The sequence below is a fragment of the Sparus aurata genome, chromosome 22, assembly GCF_900880675.1.
Source record: "Sparus aurata chromosome 22, fSpaAur1.1, whole genome shotgun sequence".
Taxonomy (NCBI): domain Eukaryota; kingdom Metazoa; phylum Chordata; class Actinopteri; order Spariformes; family Sparidae; genus Sparus; species Sparus aurata.
Window position 1 is genome coordinate 17,217,808 of NC_044208.1, and position 24,566 is coordinate 17,242,373.

The window sequence follows — 24,566 nt, forward strand, 5'->3', positions numbered from 1 at the left end:
TCTATTACACTAGAAGACCATGCAATCACAGCTGACAGTCCACACCTGCCCACTCAGGCCAACACCTGAGGCTGCATGACAAAAAGACTCCCCAAACTGAAACAACAATCAAACCAAACCAAACAACCAAATCAAAAATGCATCTCCCAAACGCAAAAAAACAAACAAAACCCTACCTCAAAAGGGCCACCAATCACCGGCCTCCAACAAAGCAAAGTAAAACCGGACGAGCCCCCAATTGTCACAAACCGGGCCGCACGGCCATGACAAAGCAAGGAGATGCACACGTGAAACAATTAACTAATTATTTATTGAAGACAAAGTAACTTAAAAAGTAACCTAAACTAATCATGGCGTGTGTAGTCAGTGGAATCAGTGGTGTAGGTGAATGCATGAGTGGAGAAGTGTGTGTGTATGTGTAATGCTGTAAGAAGGATGTACAGAAACCAAAATGCCAAACAAAAGCTGAACAAGGTGTCTCTGGGAGGAGAGCAAGAGAAGACTGAGCTCCAGGAGAGAGATAAAGGCACCCAGACTCTCACAGCCCAGGTGGTGCCAATGCTGCTGACGACCCTGCTGATGTCAGAGGGAGAGAGAGAGCAGGGAGGGTCGTCACACCCCCCCCCATAAGACGGGGGGTCCTCACAGGATCTCCGTCACAACATAATACATAAAACATGATACCAAAGTGAGAACTACATAATCAAATACTACAATAATTGCAGCATACTTACAATCTGCCAGTTCCAACATCCATTCCCCAAAACAGCAACATCCCAACCTATAAGGGCCAATTTCAATTGATACGGAGGGGAAGGAAGAACAGAAGGTGAACAAGTTCCTACTCCATCACTGGAGCCCGAGACAGTGCATCTGCAACAACATTATCACGGCCCTTAATGTGTCGGATATCCAGATTACAAGACTGCAGGAACAGCGACCACCTAATCAGCCTTTGATTGGGGCACCGCAAAGAATGTAAAAAAGTTAGTGGATTGTGGTCTGTGTAGACCACAACAGGTGCCACACCAGACTCCACATAAACCGCAAAGTGCTGCAGGGCCCAGACCAAGGCCAGGGCCTCCTTCTCAACCACAGAGTAGTTAACCTGGTGTCGGTTAAACTTCTTAGAAAAAAAACTGACTGGTCTGTCAACTCCCTGCTCATCTGCCTGCACCAACACCGCTCCTGCTCCTACATGGCTTGCATCAACCTGTAAAACAAAAGAACAGTCAAAACGGGGTGCAGCCAGCACTGGTGCAGAACACAAAAGACACTTGACATTACTAAAAGCCTCCTGGCACTCTGTTGACCAAACAAACTGAGCCCTGGCCTTCAGCAAGTCAGTGAGTGGTGCCACCACAGATGAAAAGTTCCTACAGAAGCACCGATAATATCCAACCAGCCCCAGAAATCTCATGAGCTCTTTCTTCGTCATAGGCTGTGGAAATTTCTCAATTGCCAACACTTTGGCACGCACAGGAGCCACCTGCCCCACCACCCGACCCAGGTAAGTCACAGTAGCATGAGCCAACTCACACTTAGCTAGGTTTACTGTGAGCTTCGCCTCGGCCAGCCGATCAAACAGTGCCCTAACCCGCTGCATGTGAGAACACCAAGAGTCACTGTAGACCACCAAATCGTCTACATAAACTGCACACCCAGTCAGCCCAGCCACCACACGATTCATAAGGCGTTGAAACGTGGCTGGTGCGTTCTGCAACCCAAATGGCATCACCTGATAAGAATACAGTCCAGAAGGAGTGATAAAAGCTGCCACTTCTTGTGCTCGTTTGGACAAGGGCACCTGCCAGTAGCCCTTCAGCAGATCAAATTTAGTGACGTATCTGGCAGCACCCACCTGGTCTACACAATCCTCCATGCGAGGCAGTGGAAAGGAGTCTGGCTTTGTCACTTTGTTGACCTTCCTGAAGTCTGAGCAAAACCTAGGTGTTCCATCACTCTTAGGCACTAAAAGGCAAGGAGAAGCCCAGCTTGAAAAGGAAGGCACAGCAATGTTATTTTCAAGCATATATTTAACCTCAGCATCCAAATATTTACGCTTCTCAGGAGAAACTCTATAAAAATGCTGACGGATAGGCAGTGTCTCACCCACATCAATGTCATGTTCGGCCCAGTCGGTGCAGGACGGCACGTCACCAAACAAACAAGGGTATTTCAAAATCAACTCTTCAAATTCCAGGGCGTATTCTTCTGGCAAATGACCATCCAACCCTTTAAGATTCTTCAAGGTCTCTGAATTTTTCAACCGGCCCGACAGCACCCCCTCATCAGGCTCAAGAACACCATCAAGACACTCACCTAAAACCCCTCCCACTGTACCAACTACCAAAGCAGGACTCACTGCCACTGACCCCTGCTGATCAGCAACGGATGCACTGGGAGAGTGAGCATAGTAGGGCTTAAGCAGATTCACATGAAACAGTTTAACTGACTTCCTCCGACCAGGGGTGGAAATCAAATAGTTTAGATCTGAAACACGTTTTACCACTGTATAAGGTCCCATAAACTTGGCCTGGAAGGGTTAACTCACCAATGGACACAGAGCCAAAACTCGATCGCCCTCACTAAACTCACGCAGCTCAGCTCTACGATCATACTGCTTCTTCATTTTAGCCTGGGATGTAGCCAACATTTGCTTTGCCAGCTCCCCAGCAGTGTATAGCCTATGCCTAAACCCATTGACATAGTCAATTAAGTTAGTGGGTGGATCTGACCCCTTCCATCCATCCTTAAACACAGACAGTGGACCCCGTACAGTATGCCCAAACACCAAATCATTTGGGCTAAACCCTGTGCTTTCTTGCACTACCTCCCGTGCAGCTAAAAGCAACCAGGGGAGCCCATCTTCCCAGTCACCATCAAGCTCAGTACAATACGCCCGCAAAAGTGATTTAAGTGTTTGATGAAAACGCTCCAGAGCGCCTTGGCTCTGAGCGTGATAAGCTGAAGATTGGTTGTGCCCAATTCCCAGGAGTTTTAACACTTGGCCCAACAGATGGGAGGAACAATTAGATCCCTGGTCACTTTGGATCACTCTAGGGATGCCAAAAACAGAAACAAACTGTGTCAGGGCCCTAACCACAGCTCTTGCTGTAATGGTACGCAAAGGATAAGCTGCTGGGTACCTGGTACTCTGACACATTACTGACAGCAAATACTTACAACCAGACCTGGCCTTGGGCAACGGCCCCACACAATCAATGAGCAGGTACTCAAATGGCTGACTGATAGCTGGAATCGACTGCAGTGGAGCTGGTTTAATGACCTGATTCGGCTTTCCAGTTAGCTGACAAGTACTACAGTTTTTAATGTGAAGAGAAACATCCTTTTTAAGTCGTGGCCAGAAGAAATGACGCAAAATCCTGTCATAGGTTTTATGGACACCCAGATGCCCTGACCCATCATGGGCCAACTTTAACACCAAACCACGAAATTTTAATGGAACAACCACTTGAAAGATGGGATCCCCAACAAAATCCTCCCCATGGGGCATCCACTTTCTCACCAAGATCCCATCCTGGAGAAAGTACCCGCTGGCAACACTTTTCAGCTCACAGGGTGTCAGCACAGACCCAAACAACTCATCCAATGATTGGTCAGCTCTCTGTTCACTCTGCAGTTCACTGTGGGATACAGACAAAGGAAAATCAGGCAAAAATGGCAAAACAGTATCCCTCTTCCCATCTGTCCCCTTGGACTCAGCACAACTCATTGCCCGCGTAACTACACATGCAGAAAAAACTTGCGGAAAGTGCACTGCACTTTCATCAGGATGTTCTGGCCCCGAAGGAGAGAGGGAGACTACTGGAAGGCGCCCTACCCTTTCAGGCTGTTTTTCCCCTGAAGGAGAAAGAGAGACTGCTGGGGGTGGTGAACACTTAGCCCAAACCCGACTGCCGGCCAGATCGTTGCCCAGAATTATATCAACCCCCTCTATAGGCAATGCTGGTCTCACACCCATCAGAACCTCACGCTGCCCCAGTTCACAGTCCAAGTTCATCTTATGCACTGGGACAGGCACTACATCCAAGCCCATTCCTCGCATAAGGATCTTGTCACCAGTATCAGTCTTCTCAGAAAAACACAAAACAGATTCCAAAACATATGAATCAAAAGCACCCGTGTCTCTTAAAATCTTAACAGGCACTTGAGTGTCACTACCAACCAGTGATACAAACCCATCTGAAATGAAAGGCAGATAGGACTCGTCAATGGCACCAGTCAGGCCAGATTCCCCCCAGTTACGTTGCCACGCCCCCACATCCACAGGGCCTGAAACACTCGCAGCCAGGGCAGCTGGTTTTACACGCCCGCCTCCAGCATGCTGCTTTTTAGCTTTTAGCATTGGGCAGTCCGACTTCCAATGACCTGCCTCACGGCAATAGTTACAGACATCCTCTCCATTCTGAGGTGCTGCCTGGAACCCCTTACCTGAGGAAATGCCAAAACGAACAGGTGATCTACCACCCTCCTTTCGCCCAACAGGCTCCCTTCGAGGCTCACCAGGCCTGCCCTTATGAACAATCACATACTCATCAGCCAGCCCTGCAGCCTCAGCAGCAGTTGTAACCTTGCGCTCATTAAGATATGTGGCAACCCGACTGGGCAGAGTGTCTTTAAATTGCTCAAGGATGACCAAATTGCACAATCCCTCAAAGTTATCAACACTTGAGGCTACACACCAACGATTGAAATGATTAGTTAGCTCCCTTACAAACTCCATATGTGACTGATTAGCCCTCTTCTCCCATGTCCTAAAACGCTGGCGATACGCCTCTGGGACCAACTCATACGCCTTTAGTACAGCAGCCTTGACTGACTTATATGTGAGGTCACCGCCCAAAGATGCATACGCCTCCTGTGCTTTCCCTGACAACACGCACTGCAGCAGCAATGTTTGGTCAGAATCTGACCAGCCTCTTGCCTCTGCCAGCCGCTCAAACAAAGAAAAAAACACATCCGGATCTTTTTTTGGTTGAATTTAGGCAGGAGACGCAGACAACTGACCATGTCAGGGGACTTTGATGGTGAAGATGAACCATCCCCCCCTTGCAAAACCTCTCCAGACAGTTTACCCTCTTTGACTAACCCCAGCCTAGTAGCCTGCAAGTCTATCTTCGCCTGCTCTGTCTCACGTCGCAAGCGTTCAATTGCAACTTGCTTCTCAAACTCCAACCTTTGCCTTTCCATCTCCATCTTTTGTTTGTCCTTCTCATGAGCTAGCTGTAACAACAGCAGTTCTTTTTGCTGCTCAAATGTTAAATTACCTGATGGAACCTTAAAGGACTGTGCTGCCTGTGGCTCACCAGACTCTCCCCGTTTAACCACCAGCACCCCTTTACCAATCAACTGCATCTTCACCAGAGACTTAACATTACCTTTACGTTTATCACTTAGGCCACTCAAATCAATGTCATAACTCTCAGCAACTTTCAACAGCTGATCTTTAGTACAACCATCCAAAAACTCCTCACACGGCGAAGCAACAAAATCCTCTATACCTGCCATAGTGAGCTACAAATACACCAGGCCCAAAAGACAAAACAATGCAACTGGCAGAAGAAAACAACCAAACAGTGATTCAAAGGTCATCCAGTGTAACAAAAAGACATTAGAAATGTCCCTGAGACTAATGTGAAGTCCCCCTCTAACTAAACTGCCTATCCAAAACTAATCTAACTCACTATGCCTAGTCTTCATGCAGATTAGCGGTGGGTTATTTAAACACTCAAACCGACAACCGAGTTAAGTCCCCAGCACGCTGGTTACTCACCTACTGGTTGTGGATGTGTCCCCGAGACCACTGCTCCAACCGCACACCACACAAAAATAACAAACTAAAACAAAAAAAACCAATGAGCCAAAATGGACCACATTGCTCAACCTAACCAGGGAAACTCCACAAAAGCCAAGATCTATTACACTAGAAGACCATGCAATCACAGCTGACAGTCCACACCTGCCCACTCAGGCCAACACCTGAGGCTGCATGACAAAAAGACTCCCCAAACTGAAACAACAATCAAACCAAACCAAACAACCAAATCAAAAATGCATCTCCCAAACGCAAAAACAAAAAAACAAACAAAACCCTACCTCAAAAGGGCCACCAATCACCGGCCTCCAACAAAGCAAAGTAAAACCGGACGAGCCCCCAATTGTCACAAACCGGGCCGCACGGCCATGACAAAGCAAGGAGATGCACACGTGAAACAATTAACTAATTATTTATTGAAGACAAAGTAACTTAAAAAGTAACCTAAACTAATCATGGCGTGTGTAGTCAGTGGAATCAGTGGTGTAGGTGAATGCATGAGTGGAGAAGTGTGTGTGTATGTGTAATGCTGTAAGAAGGATGTACAGAAACCAAAATGCCAAACAAAAGCTGAACAAGGTGTCTCTGGGAGGAGAGCAAGAGAAGACTGAGCTCCAGGAGAGAGATAAAGGCACCCAGACTCTCACAGCCCAGGTGGTGCCAATGCTGCTGACGACCCTGCTGATGTCAGAGGGAGAGAGAGAGCAGGGAGGGTCGTCACACAGGTAAGAAGCGAATGTGTCTTTTAGATTTTTGAGTGAGAGATTTAAAGAGGGATTTAGTCTTCAAATTGTGTTTCTTGAGTTATTTCATATATTCATATATACATTACATATCCATATACAGTCCTGTTTGTATCAATGTGTACGGACACTGTGTAGATAGTCACAGCATCTTGGCAGCTGTCAGAGAAACGTAAACTCATTCGCTGACTTTCAAAATGTCTCGACCTTGAGTGTAAATTGCACTGACAAACACCATCCATCTTCCTCCCCGAGCAGCTTAAAACAGTCTCAGTCGTTGGCAGATACTAGTTCACCCACGTCTCACACACACACAAACCCGGCTGGACAGGCAAGTGAGCAAACATACACACCTTTGGCAAAACACTGACGTGAACACACACACTTGGTATGCGCCTGAACACTGGCCTTTTTCTGCTCTCCTCACGCTGCAATGCTCTGGTTTAATTAACTGGACTACTGTGAAGGTTCTCCTAAGGCCAGCATATCCAGGAAAACACACACACACGCACGCACACACACACACACACACACACACACACACACATATACAGACACATACACAGTCAGAAGTGCAGCGTCCTTCACCCTGACCAGGGTGCATCGAAGAGAAAATTAATTTTTCCTGGGTGAGCATGGCTCACTAAAGGGCAACTAAAGAGGCAGAAGGCTGAATAAAGGCATTCAAGAGGCTCTTTGGCATTCTGTCCACATATCCAACAGACCTGAGCATGAGCTGGACACACACATGCCTTCTGGATAACTGGACAAGGCAGCTACCAATACACTGTATCAGCTTGTTGTCACTGCAACATTGAACAAATTACACAAACGAAAGTTACTAGATATACAATATCTAAAGATAAACAATTACTTTTCAGAAACTATGGATGTACAGCTGCTGTTTATTCCTTTACTAGACACACGGTGTTCTTTACTGAAAAGTTAATTCTCATCTTAAAGGTGCACTGGTTTGGTCTCCAACCATTGATCATATATCAAAGCATCAAACACACATTTTAGACATTCCACGTACGCACTTTCAAACGGCATCTTGCAAATAGACAATTCAACTGCATGTAAGCCAGCGCTTGATGCAGGGGTTCTCTAGTCAAAAGTTATCGTAAACGAACACTGTGCTTGGTTCCGAACATACATGTAGAAAGAAACAAACCTTGAGCAATGTAAAAACCCTGCAAGTACTCAACTCTAACGGTAAATAAACAAGCAAAACACATTTTCCAGTGAGGGGGGCAAGAAAATTGAACAACAATGGAAGAACTGTATTAACACTTCAAGTGTGTGTTTGGGATATTCATGTGTCTGTACACGTGCACAGCCTGTTACTGTTTTTTCTGTCTCTCCCACCTCGCTGACCTTTTAAATCTAGCAAGATCCAGGGGACTTACCCCCACAAACCTCACTGGGAGATAAATGACTCCCCACAGCTATGAGGCTCCTCAAATCTCTCAATCCGGGACCGGTCCGGGCAATAACACAGACATCAGAGGAGTGAAAAACACTTCTCCTCTGGGAGAAGGAAATAAAGTCAGAATTTGGTCGATGGACTAGAGAGTAAAGGGCTCTGTTTTTTGGAAGCCTATCTATGGCGTAGAATAACTGAGATGGGGGGGTCTCTTGCAGCTATGATGGAGAGTAGAGAAGGTATGGTATGAGGATGTATAGGTATTACTGAGGTGGTGGTGGGGGAAAGTAAAGAGTGGGATATGGGGGACAGGAGAACCCCAGTACCTCCTGCAAGCAGCTGCTTGTTGGATGCCAGGAAGTTTTTTTTGTGGTGTTTGGCGGGGCACATCTGTTTTGGCTATCAAGAGACCCCCCTCACTCTCCCCATGCACTTCAAAATGACTTTTACTTTTTGGAAAAGGAAAGAAGGAAGGAAGGAAGGAAGGAAGGGCAGTAGGACGGAAGGAAAAAAAAAGAAAACACCCCTCTCGGAGAACTGAAGCCATTAGGAATGCATGCTGGGCTTCGAAAAACAGAGAACAGAGAAGAAAAGGATAAAAATCAAATCAAGGGCAGAGAAAAAAGGCCGGGGCTGGAAAGGAAAGAGGGCTTTTGCTTTTCTGTGAGAGAACCAGGCCAAAGCTTAGTACAGCGCCAGGTTCCATTCAGACTAGACAAAGTAAATAAAACCACTTGATGAAAAAGAGCAAAAGGAAGCCAATGGATGGCGGAAAGAGCGTTCCAAAAAGGGGGAGTGGGAGGCTGTGCGAAGTTATAAAGATGCAGAGAGAGAAGGGAACATCAGATTTTTCTGTTTTCACAACTGAGCAGCCGCCTTATCTGACGGCCGGACACAGATTGACACCGATTATCACGGGACTGTCAAACATGATGTCACGTCTCTGCACGAGGAGGCGCAAAAAGAGGGAGAAAAAGAAAAACAGAGAATCGTTCAATTATTACTACTCTCGTCTCAATCTCCCCCTCTCCATCACCAAAGGAAGCCCCGACCGCTAATCTGGAATAATAAACAAAAGCGCGTTTAACAATCCAGCTAATTAAAATGGGCGCTGAAGTGAGCGGGCAGGCTGGGCTCACTCCTCTTCCTGTTCCTGTGCCGTCATTCAGCTCGCTGGCCTTCCCTTTCTTCTCGTAACCCAAACCACACACTAATTCATAAATTACAAACAAAGAGTCCCTTGTGGTTTGGGAGGGACCGAGGCCGGCACTGCACACTGGCGCTAAAGGGGAGCAGCAGCGCGTCAATTAGAGGGAAACCAGGTTGACGGGGAGAGGTAGGTGTGGACGCGTGCACACATCAAAACTAACTCACACAGTCGGAGTCTCAGGAGCACTACTCTGTACACATGTTCGCAACAGACAGGAAGAAAACGCATACACGCACACCATTTGGAAGCCATCGAAGCAATTTTGTCACTTCGGTGCCCAGGAACTGACTGCGCCATTGTCTGCTGCAAGGCGGCTACTCGTTCCTGTTTACGAGGGGTGACGTGTGTGTTCAGGTGTCACGCACGCAGCGGTGGGGGTAAAGAACGGCTGTTGTGTTGGGCTAAAGGAGGGCTTCTGTGGGGAAAACACGTGCTGAAATGCGGGAGCCGTCGCTGCGATTGCGCATGTGGACCAAACACGGAAACATGTTTCGAGTTCAGCATCAGATGAAAGGAGGCGATCGTGGCTGATTGCGCTGGTTCATCTCGTTTTACAGATTCTTTGGTGACGATAAACTCAATTTACTGAAATACCAAATCTCTTGTGAATCTTTTACGAGCTGAATGTTCTCATTAATTTGCAATTTTACAGACAAACACAACTAAACTCAGATTAACTAAAGCAATGAAGAAATCTCACCAGATGTTCAAATAACCGATAAGATGAAGTGGTCATGGTCATACAGCAATAATAGAGGAGGAGGAACAAGAAGAAGAAGAAGAAGATGAAGAAAAGAGAAGAAGACAAAGAAAAGAGAAGAAGAAGATTAAAAAGAAGAAGAAGACTACAGCACTTGAAGAATGTCAGTATATGTGATATAGATTTCACCATACAACGTGGATGGAATCAAGGCTGTTTCATTGCAGCAGTCAGCTAGCTGCAGTCACATCCAAACATTTTGAACACTAGGTGCTAGACAGAATTACAGTGGAGTCTAAACTCTAGATCATGCTCCCATGAACATTTATGTCCCCCGTGTGACATTTCGTGACCAGCGCAGAAAAAAGCCTGACAAGTACCTGTACAGAAGGGTCACCTGACAATTAACGTGACTGCAGAAGTGAAAAAACATTTATATCAATATCTGACTGTATTATTCGACCCTACACGTATAATAGATATGTGCAGTGAACCCCGTGTTAATATGCACGCACAATTTTGAAATCACCAAATAGTCTCAGGCCAGTAGGACCAGGAAAAAGATCCAACCATTCTATGATTACCTGATAAGACGATTTGGAGAAAATTAGAGAAACTATTTTGAAAATCACTTGAGCGATATGAGCAAAAAGCTGTTTTTCTCTGCTGTATCTGTTTCATAATTTACTCAATATCTTGGTATATCTTGGGTTTTTTGGGTCAGACATAACAAGAGATTTTCTAGACGTCACCTCGGGCTGTGAGAAACAGCTTTTTGAAAGTCCACAGACCAAACAATGAACTGATTAATCGAGATATCGATCCGGCAGATAATCAAAACAAGTGTTCAAAGAACGGGTGTCATAGGGTTTTGGAGATAAGTGACATCTTTGCTGTGAGCTCATCGCTGCTGCCTGCTCTGAGTCAGCAACAGTATTCGCCGTGTTTGAACGACTCGCTGCCCCTGTTGGTTTTAATGTATTATGCCCCCTGTGGTTATTTACAGTGGCATCAGACTCCTGCCTGTCTGCAGATCATCAGGCAAAACACTGACCATCTATGGAAACACACACACATACACGAAAAAAAACTGATACTGAGTGGGGTGTGTCAGGTATCACTGTAGTCATGTGCATGTCTTATCTAGGTGATCTCATGCAGTGAACGCTTGAACCCTCCCTAATATTTCACTGCAATCCAACTTCCAAATAATGAAACACAAAGTCACACCAATACATCTCCTTGTGCGTTCTCACAACCTCTGCAGCCAAGAGCTGAAACAGCAATGACATTCCTGAGAGCAACACAAGGTGAGCCATTTAAACTTCCCAACAACAAGCAGAAGGCAAAAACAGCCTGATGATGGATTGAACATGCAGAGAAATGATTCTTCAACATCCAAAACTTCAGACAGAAAACAGGAGCGGTGGTCCCGCTTCTCAAATAACAACGTGAGTCCCCGCAACACGGAGAGAGATCTAACAGCGTGTCCGGGCAGAAGACGAGGTGACACTTACACACACATTGCTGAATGGAAAATCCTCAGGGGATCCAGGCGGTAACTTTCTCTCCGAGCGTGTGTTTGTGTGCGGCTGTCTGGCTTGTCAAACACTGCTCCCTCCTCCTCCTCCTCCTCCTCCTCCTCCTCGTCCCGCCACTAGCTTTGCCGTGAAAACAAGCGCTCACGTGAATAGTCCACCGTGGGTCCGACCAGAATGAGAGAGCACGGCCCAAAAAAGGGAAAAGATAGAAGGAGGGGAGCGTGGAAAAAAGAAAAAGAATAGCCCCTTTAAGAAGGTACGCTCCTTGACGGTGACTCCCACTTCTCTTCTGAGCCAAACGGAGTTTCTTCTCATCCACAGAAATTTTCTAGTGCTTCTCCTCTTTTAGTTTGCCCTTCCTTCCTGCTCTCAGGGTGGAGAGAAAGTTAAACCCCGGCTTTAGACAACTGGAATGTGACAGCAGGAGAGAGCGAGGGAGAGAGAATGAGGTGGTGAGGGAGGGAGAGGGGGAAAGATAGAGAGAGAGAGAAAGAGAGAGAGAAGAAGGGACATGTAGTGTCCACCTCTACAGCCCACTGCTGCGTGAGTGAGCAGTCAAAGAGAGGTAGGGAAGGGGGAGGGAAGGAGCGAGCGAAAGAGGAGGAGGAGGGGGCTACGAGCGAGCGAGAATGACTGAGTGAGAGAAAGAGAGAGAGAGAGAAAGAGAGAGAGAGATGAAAAAAAAAGAAAGAGAAAGAGTCCAGCTCCAGGAAATGACCTGAGAATTTCATTCAGCTCAGTTTTGGAAATCTGGGAATGTTGTGTGTAAGAGCTGGGACATGCTGCTCCAGGCTGCCGTAGATGAACGCACACAGTGTGGTTGTACAATATCACCGTATACACCGGGACACAGCAGGCAGACAGGGTGATCAACCATTATAACACCAACTGTCTCTTTAATATCTGTGTGTTGCAATTCAACAAGCAGGGCTGCTTTACGGCAATAATGGGTTTGGGTTAGATAATGAATGACATTGTGACAGTGAGTATATCAATACAGCAACTCAAATATGCATATTTCATGACGATGGAATCCATTTTTGGAAACCATTTAGACGAAAAACGTTTAGTTGGTAGAATGGCGTGAAATTGTTTGCAGGAAGTTATTTCGCGTTGGCACGTGTGCGCTTCCTTCCAGATACGGAACAGGGACCACCTCTCGGAAATAATGTCACTACCATTGTCATCAGAACTACACATCTTCAAAAAACAAGAAAACTGTTTACATAAGATAAGAATGAGCTCTTTATTTTGTTTTTACATAAAGCTGAAATATTAAAGCGGAGTGTGCAGTGACTTCTCTGCAAGCCTCTGAGACCTATAGTTACCCAGAACACCCCTCTCTACACGGATCCACGGAGACATTTAAATGTATCCTGCAGAACTATAATTCTAGCTTAAGATGGCCTGGGAATTTCTCCGCTTGGTTCCCACCCCCTACACTGCCTCTCTAATTCCCCCCTCTCCCTTTCTCCCTTCCTCTCCCTCTGTCCTCGTCCACCGCAGGAGGAAAACTGAAACCAGCCACAGACTGGAAAGCATTAGTCTGCCCCCCCCCCGCCACACCTCCTCCGATCCAACACACTCTACATACAAGAGAAAACAAGAACGATGGATCGCAAAAAAAAAGAGCGAAGAGTAGTTTTCGCCGTGAGCGTGGAGCAGTGACACGACAAACAGTAGTGTACACAGTTTACGACTCCGCGAAGCTGACAAAGTTGGCAGCCACTTCTCGTCCAGAGCTTTGCTTATTTTGCAGTTTCCAGCCCAACAAAGAAGCAGTTGCTCATTTGGGAAAACGGGCCAAGCAAAAAAAACCACAGGATGGAGGGGGGGGGAGATGTTTGTGTGTTTGCATTCAGTTTGTGCATGTAGTGTCTAATCTACTCGTGCTTGTTGTTTATGTGTGTAGGTATGTTTGTACATGTGTACACATGTGTTTGTGCGACTGTACGAACTTGACTGCATGCTCCCATTATCAGACGTTTCTACAGCAGACAAACAGCCTAAAGCCAAACGCAGAACATTCCTCCGCTCTGGAAAGCGCTTCCTATGTTGGGGGCTGGAACGGTTACAGGGACATAAGTGGCTTTGACTGCAGTGACGGACCCTACCAATGATCATCAGAGAGGCCCTCTCTCACGCATTACCATATAGACCAGCGATACAGAGACCTACGGCCTCGACAACAATCCCAAAGAGGCCTTTCCGGAGTGGGTGGTTAGTGCTGAGCCAGTAGACCAGACAGTAGGGATGATAGACACTAATTATCTACTGTCAGGACACCGTCTGCACAGTGAAGATAAAGGGAGGGTGGCAAAACAGTGGGCCTTTCTGCAAATTGGAAAAAATTCCCAAATGATGTTATTATTCTCTGATATTGCTGATATATTCACTTTGTATGCTAGTCGTCATCAGTGGTTGAGGAAGTAATCAAATCTTTTATTCCTCCACACAAATTCAGAAAAAGGCATAGCCTATTAAAAAATGGAGAAAAAAAAAATCAATCTCTCTGCCACAGGTATTAATGTTAATGATATATTTAAACATTACAAAAAAATATGACATCCAGCTGAACGGTACGCTGTGGAGCATTATTTTGTAACCTGGGATAACGAGCAATCTGATGCAATTCTATTGGATGTTTTAATCAGACACATATTCAGACAAGATGTTAAGCAATCAGGATCACCAAACGTTGGTGACAGGTTAGTAAGTCTCAACTTAAGTGTTGTTGATGTTATGCAAATGTATTTATTCAATGTGAAGGTCGAGGATGTAGAATTAGCCAACGATGTCATCCATGTATATGAAATAGCAGTATGTGTTGTTTTATTTTGTTTTTTACTTTTGAACCATTTTTATATACACGAGAAAAATATGTTTGGGTTAATCATTACGTTTTTGTGTGCAAATCTTTTTGCAAAGTGAGTCAGTAAAAGTGTAAAGCGGCATGAAATGGAAACACTCAAGTATCTAAAATTTGTAAAAAAAAAACCATAAATGTTCTTGCTTGAACCACTGAAGTCAACTTCACAGACACATCATGCATTTCACCACTGCTCAGGTTTATCTTGTGGCTTGGCTTGGCTCGTCTTAACACAGCTGATGTTGAATTCCTCAAAGTGCTGCACTGAGGTCATCACTGAGTTGGCACTGATCCTATCAGGCTGCAGTCACCTGTGTTATCTCTGTCTGTATCAGTGCAGCCCTCTGTTGCTGCTTCCTCATCTTCACCAAACAGTCTGTAGATAGTGGAACCGAAGCGTCTGGCCGACACACAGTCTAGTTTCCGTTTCCAGTTTTTTCTCTTTTTCTGTTTTCATTAAAGGCTGTTTTTAGAGTGCCACTGGCTCAGGAGAAAAGAAAAATGACTGAGTTCTGAGAACACGTTTAACTCATATCAGTCATGGATACTGTGGTGAGATACCAGGTGTTGTGGAAGTTTTTTCACACTAACAGGCAAAATGATTAAAATGAAACTGCAGTTTACAAGCACAGATTATAGACGCTTCATAAGCAACACATCAGAGTCCTGATTATTTCTTATTTTTTATGTCTTGATTAACCTCTTGTGAAACATTGGCCCTCCTTTTATACCAGAAATCCTGAGATGGCAGTCATTTCAGTGACAACTAATTTGATTAAATAAGAGCTTCTATGCGCAACCTAGAGCCTACTACAGCCAACGCATGATTGGGTCGACCTAATCTCCTCTGTATCCTCTCTCCTGAGACACTTACACTCCAATGCTTTGGATGATTAATGTCTCGTGGAGCCAGTGAGATTTCAATATACAATTCAAATCCATTTTCAAAGCTAAACTTAAAATGTTTATGTTTTATGTTTTTAAGTACATGTAGCTTTATGCATTTTGCTTTTTGAGTGGGCTGTTTTTCCACCTGAGCGTGTCAGGTGTTCATTTTCGTTTGAGCTTGCATTGGAGAAGTCGCAGCCTCCATTTTAAGGAATTGAGGGAGTTTTAAACTTTATCTTTCAGATAAAAGAACAAGACTTTAAAGGATTTGATTCTAACTAATCCAAATTCAATAACAAGAATGGTGTATTTTGTTAATAACACTGTTAATTAGAGCAGCAGCCTTTAGTATTATCTACAGATTAGACCGTGTTACATACACTCACACGAAGGGACACCAAACACTGCGGTGCTCGATTGCTCAAAGGCATTGTGAAATCGGTATCTCTTCTGTTCCCCTCAGATAGTCAGGGACATGAACCAGTCAACTTCCAGCTCTAACCTCGAGGCTAGCGTTGTCTGCGTGGTCGGAAATGGTGGACAGTGTGGAGACAGAAGACAAACAAGAAAGAGGGGCCAGATGAAAGGCAGAGGTTCGCTGCTTCAGAGGGTGACATGGACGAGGAAATGGAGAACATCGGAGGGGACCGGGTTAAGAAAAAAAGGATGTTGGTGAAAAAACTTTGAGTCAGTCATGTGTGTGGTGGAGGGGGAGAGAGAAGAAAGCACAAAGGGTAAAAGGGTCAGAGGAGCTGTGAGAACTTAAAAGGGAAATTAACACCTTTTGTTCAAGATTCATTATAATCTGATTAAACTTCTTACAGATTTTAGCCCCTGGGCCCAGTGACACCAGCAGGGAATTACACTAGATTTGTAATGAGTGACTCATAGCTGAGTCTGCATGTGTCTGGAGGAGGGAAAACTACCAGAATTAGCGTTTGATTGATTTGTATTTGCTTGTGTGCACCAAACAGCCAGTAGACACCAGGCGATGCGGGCCGATGAGACAGACATCAGCTGACTGAACATGCTGGCAAAACCACAACCCCCTTGCATCAGCAAATTGCCGTGGCGACAGTGCGTTCCCGCCAAAAAAGCTCCGCGCTCGTCCCGCTCTGGAGACCGCACCCTGAGTGACTTTCAGCCACTTCACCCAAACTCAGTAAAGTACAGAGGAGACTACAACCAAACTCAAGCCTTTTATGGGCATTGGCTGAACCGACTATTAATGCAACACACACACACGGGTCAGGTGAGGTCACGTGCCGTGTGTTTTCCCGCAGCAGTGGTCCTGAGAGTGCCAGCTGCTGGCTGTTTCTGCACAGTCAGGTTTGTGTTACGAGGCTGGGGAGCGTTCAGAGGGGCCACTTCATTCCTTTCTGCTTGCTTCTCCGCTCACTAACAACAGACACACCACGGATCACGTTTGGGTCAAAGGCTGTTTTTTAAAATACCTTTTTCAGGTCCTTGGGTTGTTTTACCCAATGGGCATAGTCGGTCATACACTGTTTAATAATGCGATGAGTGCCAGAATCCTGTGACGTTACCACGGAAGTATTTGAGGGTTAAGTGAGGCCATTTTTCTTTTGACTGACACTCTTACTCGCCTGGTACAATTGGATTTGGCCGTTTGTAGTGAACCACGCCCGACCCGGCCATACTCAAAGAATCCTTTGTTTCCACCAAGGTGCAGCTTCAACACATTACAGTATATGGTGTGACAGCTTAGTCAAGCGTACAGCGAGATGTACGTGGCTGGCTTAAAGAAAGAACACAATAAGTTGTGTTGAGCCTCAAAGATGTTTTCTACTGGATTTTTTCATCTTGAAAGCGCCTTCGACCAAGTTGATAATGAAATCATACGTTTATAGTCAATAAGACATTATCAAATCGAGCAGCAGTCATGAAAGTTTTCTAAGGAATTCAGAGGTTAGCCTGTAGAGAATAGCCAGCATATGGTAGAAGGAAAAAGTCTGGAGTGTCTCTAAGTTTTAAGAGGCAAAAGTAAAAGGTTTTCCTAAAGCGTGCTCAATAAATGAACAAAGTGGCTCTTGAGACTACAATTGCAAGCGGGAGTCCTGAGTGTAATAAAAGCATGTTAATATTACATCAATTTATCACTGGGGTTTTTATGATTCAGGGAAAGTGAATAACTTTGGTTACAATGAGCGTTATTTCTGAGGTAGAAAGGTTATCCTGGTCTCAAATCAAAGCTTTTAAACTAAGGAGACTTGGAAAATTTGTATCTACGTGAGAATCAGATTTGACCGATCTTTCCTCCCGTTTAAATGTTTTCCTTCAAAATAAAATCATGCAGAAAAAAAAAAATATCAAAAAATTATAACTAACATCACATCTATCATCATACATTTGTTTGCTTTGGTCTTCCTTTAAGGATGGTTCCTGATGAACATTAGACCTCAGTGATGATGAAATTGTTATAATATTTAAAGGTGAGATATGTATTATATCATATTTTAGTTTAAAACATTAAAAACCTTTACCAAAATGAACCACAGAATGTGTAGAAATTAACATTTTGACAGGGGTATCAACTGCAGTTGCTAACTAGCTTAACCCTAGTCACATTATACCTGGAAAGATCCATGTTCCAAGTGTAAAAACACCAACAACCCCCCCAGAGCCCGTTAATATGGCCGCCAGCTAATGTCTGCTACAGTTAGCAGCAGTTAGTGGTTACTCTGGTGCTGCCCCTGTTTATTTAAAATGACAGTGGTCAGTTCTTACAGATTGCACCTTTAATATTTAAATCAACATACATTTCACAGATAGATATTCTGAACCCACCAACGGGAACAAGCGGTCTGAATTGTCCAAACTTTGGTCTAAATTTTCAATGGTGGTTGTGGATGAAGGTAGAGGCTTTCAGGAGACAAAAAGCAGAGAATAACTTGATGGATGAACTATGCACTGCTACAGCTCTGAGTGTTTTTACACGTGTCTGCATCATATTAAAGTGTTAATTTGCCTCACTGTCCACAGTATAAATGTGTGTGTGTCCTTATGTGCTGTAGCTATAAGTTGATATCTATAAGGGAGACTGATGGGGCCCAGCAGCAGCTACTGCCTGCCCCGGCAGGACTACAGTTCCACACAACCGGGCCAAAATAAACATCTTCCCCACAGACTCCTCTGCTGACATGACATGAATGTGTGCGGGGGAGCTGCAGGACCGTGTGGCTTACTGCAGCGGCCACATGTGTACCTCAAGTATCTTTGTGCACATATATTTATGTGTATGTGCCTGTGTATGTGTCTGCTTAACCGATTGGGACAATCCGAAACCCTCAGGCCTCTGAATTACATCTTTATCTTCCTCAGTTTCCCCCTGTTACAACTAAATCAGCCCCCCTGAGCCACATGTAGGCAGCCAGAGCCTCCACTGCTCGGATCGTGTCCATTAAAAACACCAGTAGCACAGTCCAGTGACCACACCTCAGACAGCCCCGGCAGTTCAGCCTCAACAGTGTAAACTTCACCAAAATGGACAAAACAAGCTCCTGCTGCAGTGCTCTATCTGGAAAAGATGGAGGAAATGTTTAAAACATAATTGGTGAAAACATGACAGGGAAATGAATTTTTAAGAGCAGCTTAGACAATAAAGGAAAATCATTCTCAGATACCAAGTTACTCTCTGATATTCAACGAAAGCCCCGTTTCCACCACAGGAACTTTCCCGCGGGACTAGGACCTTTTGGAAGAATTCTGCATTTTCACCACAGGGACCAGGGTCAAAATGACGTTCTCGGGAAATTATTTTACCCACCAAAAAAGTCCCTGCTTGAAGCGTAGAACTGGAGAATTCTGATCGGTTGAGCAATCGCAGCATTTTAGCTGGGAGTAGTGTAAACACTCTGTTGTTCATTGTGCTTTGACACGTCCACATGAGTTACAGAAGAAAGCGTGCCATAGACGGATCAACTGTGAATTCCAGGCCTTATTGAGCATTTATTGTTAGCTGAGGGACGAAGAGTTATTTAAGTCAAGTCAAGCCAGTTTTATTTATATAGCCTGAAATTACATCTTATATTACCCCGGTGGACGCCCTATGTACTTGGTCCCTCAATTTCGGTAAGGTTTAAACTTGATGGCATAGACATAAAAATCCTTGATGTATTCAGAAGCTGACAATGATTGTGCAATATGATGGAAAGCTATGGAACACCAACTTATCAGGAGAATGTTTTCAGTTTTATGTTATCTGCTGGTTACCTTTGTTTTACCAGTAAAATATGTTGAAGTCTGTCATATTTGATTCTTTATAATAATTCCTTCTGAGCACAATTTGGGTTGGAGAAGGTGCCGTAATCAATTCTGGACAAGGTTTCTTGATTGCTGAGTCTCGAGTTTGAGTTTTGAAGCTCAATAAACACAGATAATATCTCTCCCATTCCTCTCGGACACATGGACCAGCACCCATTATTTGGAAAGTCTGGCATCCGGTCCCAAAGCTGCAGTAGACCTACAGTATCTCTGAAAACACATATAGGAAATTCATGGACTCATTATACTTTCATTAGGGTTTTTTTTGAGGGATTCTATTTCCATTTTGAGGTTTCCACCCCAGGGTTGGAAATGCCTGAGTCGCCTGCTCCACCAAGCCCCCCCCGTCTCTAAACCCGGTGTCCCATGTTAACCAGCTAAGCACCGCAATTAATCCATTTCCTCTTCAGAAATTAGACCTGTTCATTAAGCTTTCCGTAACCTTTCATCCCCCCCCCCCCCGAAAGTCTGCTCTGGTTCAGACGAGGCTGTGTGGCTTGTTCGGGTGATCCATTACACCGCAGTGAACACTCTGGAGGGGACGTTTACGAGAGAGGCCTCCTCATCTTGATATAAAGTCTCATGCTTTAATACCTCTCAGGGGAGGAAGAGACCGGATTCTTCTGGATATGATTCGATCAGCATGGTTGCCCATAAATCATATTTGGTTAAATCATGTTTAAGGTTATAGCTGCGCTTTCCGATACAAAGACACACAGATACAGAAGCAGGACGCCTTCAGGCTGTATGTCTTCACTCACCATGCAGAGGAAAGATGTTGGCAAAAAGGAAGAAGGATATTTTAGGACTGCAGGACAGGCCTCCTAGGTCTGGTTTAGGAAGCTATATAAATAGGAGCCTTCCCACTTCCTACTTGACTTTTTTTTTAATCAAAGAACCGGTTGAATACATGTTGCAAAGAGGCTGAGTTCTTCATTCCTACAGCTTCAAAAGGCACAGGTCAAGCCCTGACAAAATAACCAACACAACATTTCAAGAAAGAAACTTCAAAGCAGCTATAGTGGAACTTTGCTTTTTGAAGAAAGCGCCCCGAGCAGGCTAATTCATCAATCTCCAGCAGTCGCACTGAAGGCAAGTTTAGGCTACGAATAATTTGCAAGACAGAACTCATTTCATGCGTGGACATTCAGAGACATTCAGAGCTATATGATCGGACTCCTGGCTTAAGTATTTTCTGATAAACAAACAAACTGGAGGGACTTCAGTCCCCCAGGGGGACTGGATGTAAATGAAGCCTGACAGTGGCGGCTGTGCCGACTGTGTGTGATCTGCTGGGAGAGCAATGGCAGGTTCCGGGCCATTTGCTGCTGTGTTATTGCTGAGGAGCGAGTCTGCCCCTGGGGCTGTGTGAGGAAGAAGCTGGAGCTCGGAGAGTTGATGGCTTTATAAATCACAGGCGAGCTGAGGGCCGACAGAGAGTCCACATACTGTGAATCAAACATCATGGCTGCATGTGTGTGTCATACACTCACATACACACATGCACTCATAAAAAGCCATTTCCCAAATTATTTTATTCTTGGCAGGCTGCAAAAGCCCCTAAAATAGCACTTAGGTCATCATGGGACAGTAAAGACTTTAAGTGGGTTAACACCTCCTTCAGGCAGCACACACTGAACGTTAAGTGGTACAGAAACTCACACACACAAGCACATACACACACTGAGAGAAAGAGTTCACATATTTTACAACCACAAAAATCACACCTTTGTGAAAAAGCCCCAAATCATGTGTATTTATTAATCTACTTATCTATCCACAACAACACTCCTACTCTAACATGCAAACACAAAAGGCATATAAATGCAACTAGAGCTGCAACACTATTCAATACTAGATTAGTTGTCAGCTATTATATTAACTGCCAACTATTCTAATCAACTAATCGAATCAATCTGTTGGTTTTATAAAAAAAAAAGGCCAAATTCTCTGATCCTAGCTGCATAATGTACATATTTCCTGGTTTCTTTACTTTGCTATGACAGTCAACTGAATATCTCTGAGTTGGGGATAAAACAAGACATTTGAGGACGTCATCTTGGGCTTTGGAGAACACTGGTGAACATTTTTCATCTTATTCTCAATCCTAATCCTTTTACCAGAAAAGTATAGGTGCTCGGCAGTGTAGAACAACAACCAACAACAAGCATTACAACATATTTCATTTACCAACAACAAATGATCATGATTTTTTCCAAATGTATAGTCAACTTGCACGTGATTCAAATGTATATCTACTGGTGGAAAACCAAATTCAACGTGATCTGACGCTGTAAAAACAGGTAGTGTGTGTTAGATGTGCTTTTGGCTGTTTTCTACGGTGGCTCTGAAGGTCAAAACACAATGTGATGTTGTTTTGTTCTGTGAAATGTTGTTGTGTTTTGACCTTCAGGGCCACTGTTTTCTCCACTTCTCGACTGATTCCGAAGAAGGATGAGAAGAAGTCGCATGACACGAGGTCAAGGCAGATTCATCGACAGTGACAATCCTCATTAGTCGCAGCCCTTTAAAAAAGTACAGTCGTGGTTAACATTATGTGCCATCAATCACGTTGTGTGAGTAGATGCCACTTTTTCTCAGTTGGAACAAAACATCCTACCGATAACCACACACACGCACTTACACACAGATATGGAAACCGATCATGTGGAGACAGACATCCTCCGTACCGTACTCAGACACAAATGGGGTCAGTCCCACACGCACTCAACCCACCAATGAAAGAGGATCCCCGAAAATTACCACTTTGCTGGAGCCTGGAGCGACCAGTGACTTCATGTCTGCAGCCGCTACACTGATTTACTCATGTTCAACCCTCTCAAATCCCACCACAGCGCAGGAAACACATCTCTTACCCCCTCACAGCACGTTCCCCCCTCTATCCGTTGAACATTTTCACCATCCCACATCCTCTGCATGCCTTTTACCACGCTCACCAACCCGAGTCAGGACGTAGCTGTTGGGAGAGCACGTTGTGTGTTATCAGTGTGCAGATAAGGGAGGTCAGACAGAGATTCAAGCAAAACGACTCCATAAACACAGCTGAACAGTCTGTGTGTTCTTGCCCGAGCTGACCGGTTGTCGCGGAGATAAAGAATGGAGGATGGATGGCTTTTGGACAACAATCTGGCAAACACACACACAGCGTTTGGAGACAAAGGACTGGGTTGGGAAACATCAAAAACCAGACAATAAACAAGCCATAAATTGTGATCAGAACTTCAGAAAAGATGGTCCACAAACAGACTTTAATTTACGGTCCTCCGAGGCGCATTACAGGGATTTCAAGGCCCAGCGGGGATGACACAGATCTCGTAAATTCCTCAAAAGCAAAGCTCAAAATTCACACTTAAAATGCCAAGTGTAACATTTCGTCCCAGTCTAGATCGGAATATATGTGCTGGTTATTTTGGTGCGTGTGTGCGTTCCAGGCCACAGTGCTGATAGATCAATTCTTGATGCTGGAGGCGCCTGGATAGCGTGTGTGTGTGTGTGTGTGTGTGTGTGTGTGTGTGTGTGCATGCGTTTGAGTGTGTCTCAAAGTGTGCGGTTAATGAATTACAGCCTTGACAGGTCAGGATTAGCCCAGGGGTGTGGAACAGATAAAAAGGAAGACCATCATTCTCTCCCTCATCCGCATAGATGAAAAGTCAGAGCGAACAATTGCAAAATTGTTTTTCTTCACCAACTGTTGAGGCTGTCAAGTCCGCTTGAATAATGTTACTTGAACATGGAAAATTAGAAGAAGCAGAAGCTTTGAACTTTGATTCTGCTCACTTCCTCTAATCAAAGAGTCAAAAAAACAAACTGCCCGCTTTCAGAATCCATTTTAAAGTTTACCAAATGTTTCTGACACTTTTGATTCTCAAAGAAACCTTGAATTTCATTTAAAAGTGAACACAAGAGTATAGTCAGTGATAGTATCCGGGACACAGTATTTCCACTGAGTGTAGTGTACCATAACACAGTAAGTGAAACCCATATTGTCCACTGGCAGCCATATCAATAAGTTGTCCATGACCACATACGTACACTAACACGTGAAAAATATAGCATATAAATGCAACTAGAGCTGCAACTTGATTAATTTTCAACTTTTAAATAATTGCCAACTGCTTTAATAATTGACGTATTGGCAAAAATCCTCTGATTCTAGCTGCATAATGTGAATATTTCCTTGTTTCTTTACTCCACTATGACAGTAAACTAAATAACTTTGGGTTTTTTCTCAATCATAATCTCCTTGCCATAGAAGTTTCCCAGCAGTGTGGAACCAAATCCAACAGCAAGCATCACAACATATTTCATTTACTAACAACAAATGGCTTATTATTTCTAAATGTATAGTCAACTTACATGTGATTCAAATGCATAACTACTGGTGGAAAACCAAATTAAATGTGATCTGTCCCTGACAAAACAGGTAGTGGACATTAGATGTGCTTGTGTTTCCTCCATATTTCCTCACACACACCCTATAGCATTATCATTACAACTCTAACCCTAAAAAGACATGTCATTCTTCTGTGACTTCAGCAGAGCCCATTTTAAGCTGCTGACTCTTGGACAGCGAGTTGAGTGATCAAAGACGAGGCCTAAATGAAGCTGATCATTGAGTGAACATCGCCCCCCGGTGGTGAAAAAAATGAAGCCCTGAGCGAAGGTGTGCTGGGACTCACCACAGGTGTAGATGACGCTGAGATACTTCCTGGTGCCGGAGTAACACGGATCTCCAAAGTCTCTGGTGGAGGCTCGAACCAGACAGCTCTTCTTTCCCTGACAGCGGGCGGTCAGAACCTGCAGAGCCACAGACGACTGGCAGTCTGAAGGACAGACGGAGAGAGGGAAAAGTATTGAATTGTTAGACTGATCAGATGGATGAAAAGCAGCTTGGCTAAAAAAATCTCCTCAAATTTGAATTTTTGTTTGTCTTCCATAATGGTCCAATAAAGATTAAGCAATATGAACATGTCAATGTACGAATAGACATACACAGACTAGATAGTTTCAGCTATTTTGCAGCGTTCACCGTCTTTCATGCAGGT

The 24,566-nt window shown here is 44.5% G+C and overlaps 2 protein-coding genes across 8 annotated transcripts in view; both read right to left on the minus strand.

Annotated features, from left to right (window-relative positions):
• Positions 1–24,566, minus strand: part of eva1aa (eva-1 homolog A, regulator of programmed cell death a) — a 91,638-nt gene that overhangs the window by 26,730 nt on the left and 40,342 nt on the right. For 4 of the 6 annotated variants that reach the window (XM_030404780.1, XM_030404781.1, XM_030404779.1 and 1 more), the window contains one exon: positions 24,201–24,344. In XM_030404780.1, coding sequence (XP_030260640.1) covers positions 24,201–24,344 — 144 coding nt within the window. Of the gene's footprint in view, positions 1–11,435; positions 12,062–24,200; positions 24,345–24,566 lie in introns of those variants that run through there. The other 2 variants (XM_030404785.1, XM_030404783.1) reach the window with 2 other exon arrangements.
• On the minus strand, positions 291–4,977 carry LOC115573802 (uncharacterized). 2 transcript variants are annotated; one of them, XR_003982359.1, is made up of 3 exons: positions 1,862–4,977; positions 735–1,213; positions 291–576 (listed from the first exon to the last, which is right to left on the minus strand). XR_003982359.1 is itself a non-coding variant. In XM_030404775.1 (2 exons), exons 1-2 carry the CDS (start codon positions 2,525–2,527, stop codon positions 842–844), a joined length of 1,038 nt encoding a protein of 345 aa, XP_030260635.1. In that variant the 5' UTR covers positions 2,528–4,977; the 3' UTR covers positions 291–841. The 2 variants fall into 2 exon arrangements, 1 of the variants encoding a protein (XP_030260635.1); XM_030404775.1 differs by having other exon boundaries at positions 291–1,213.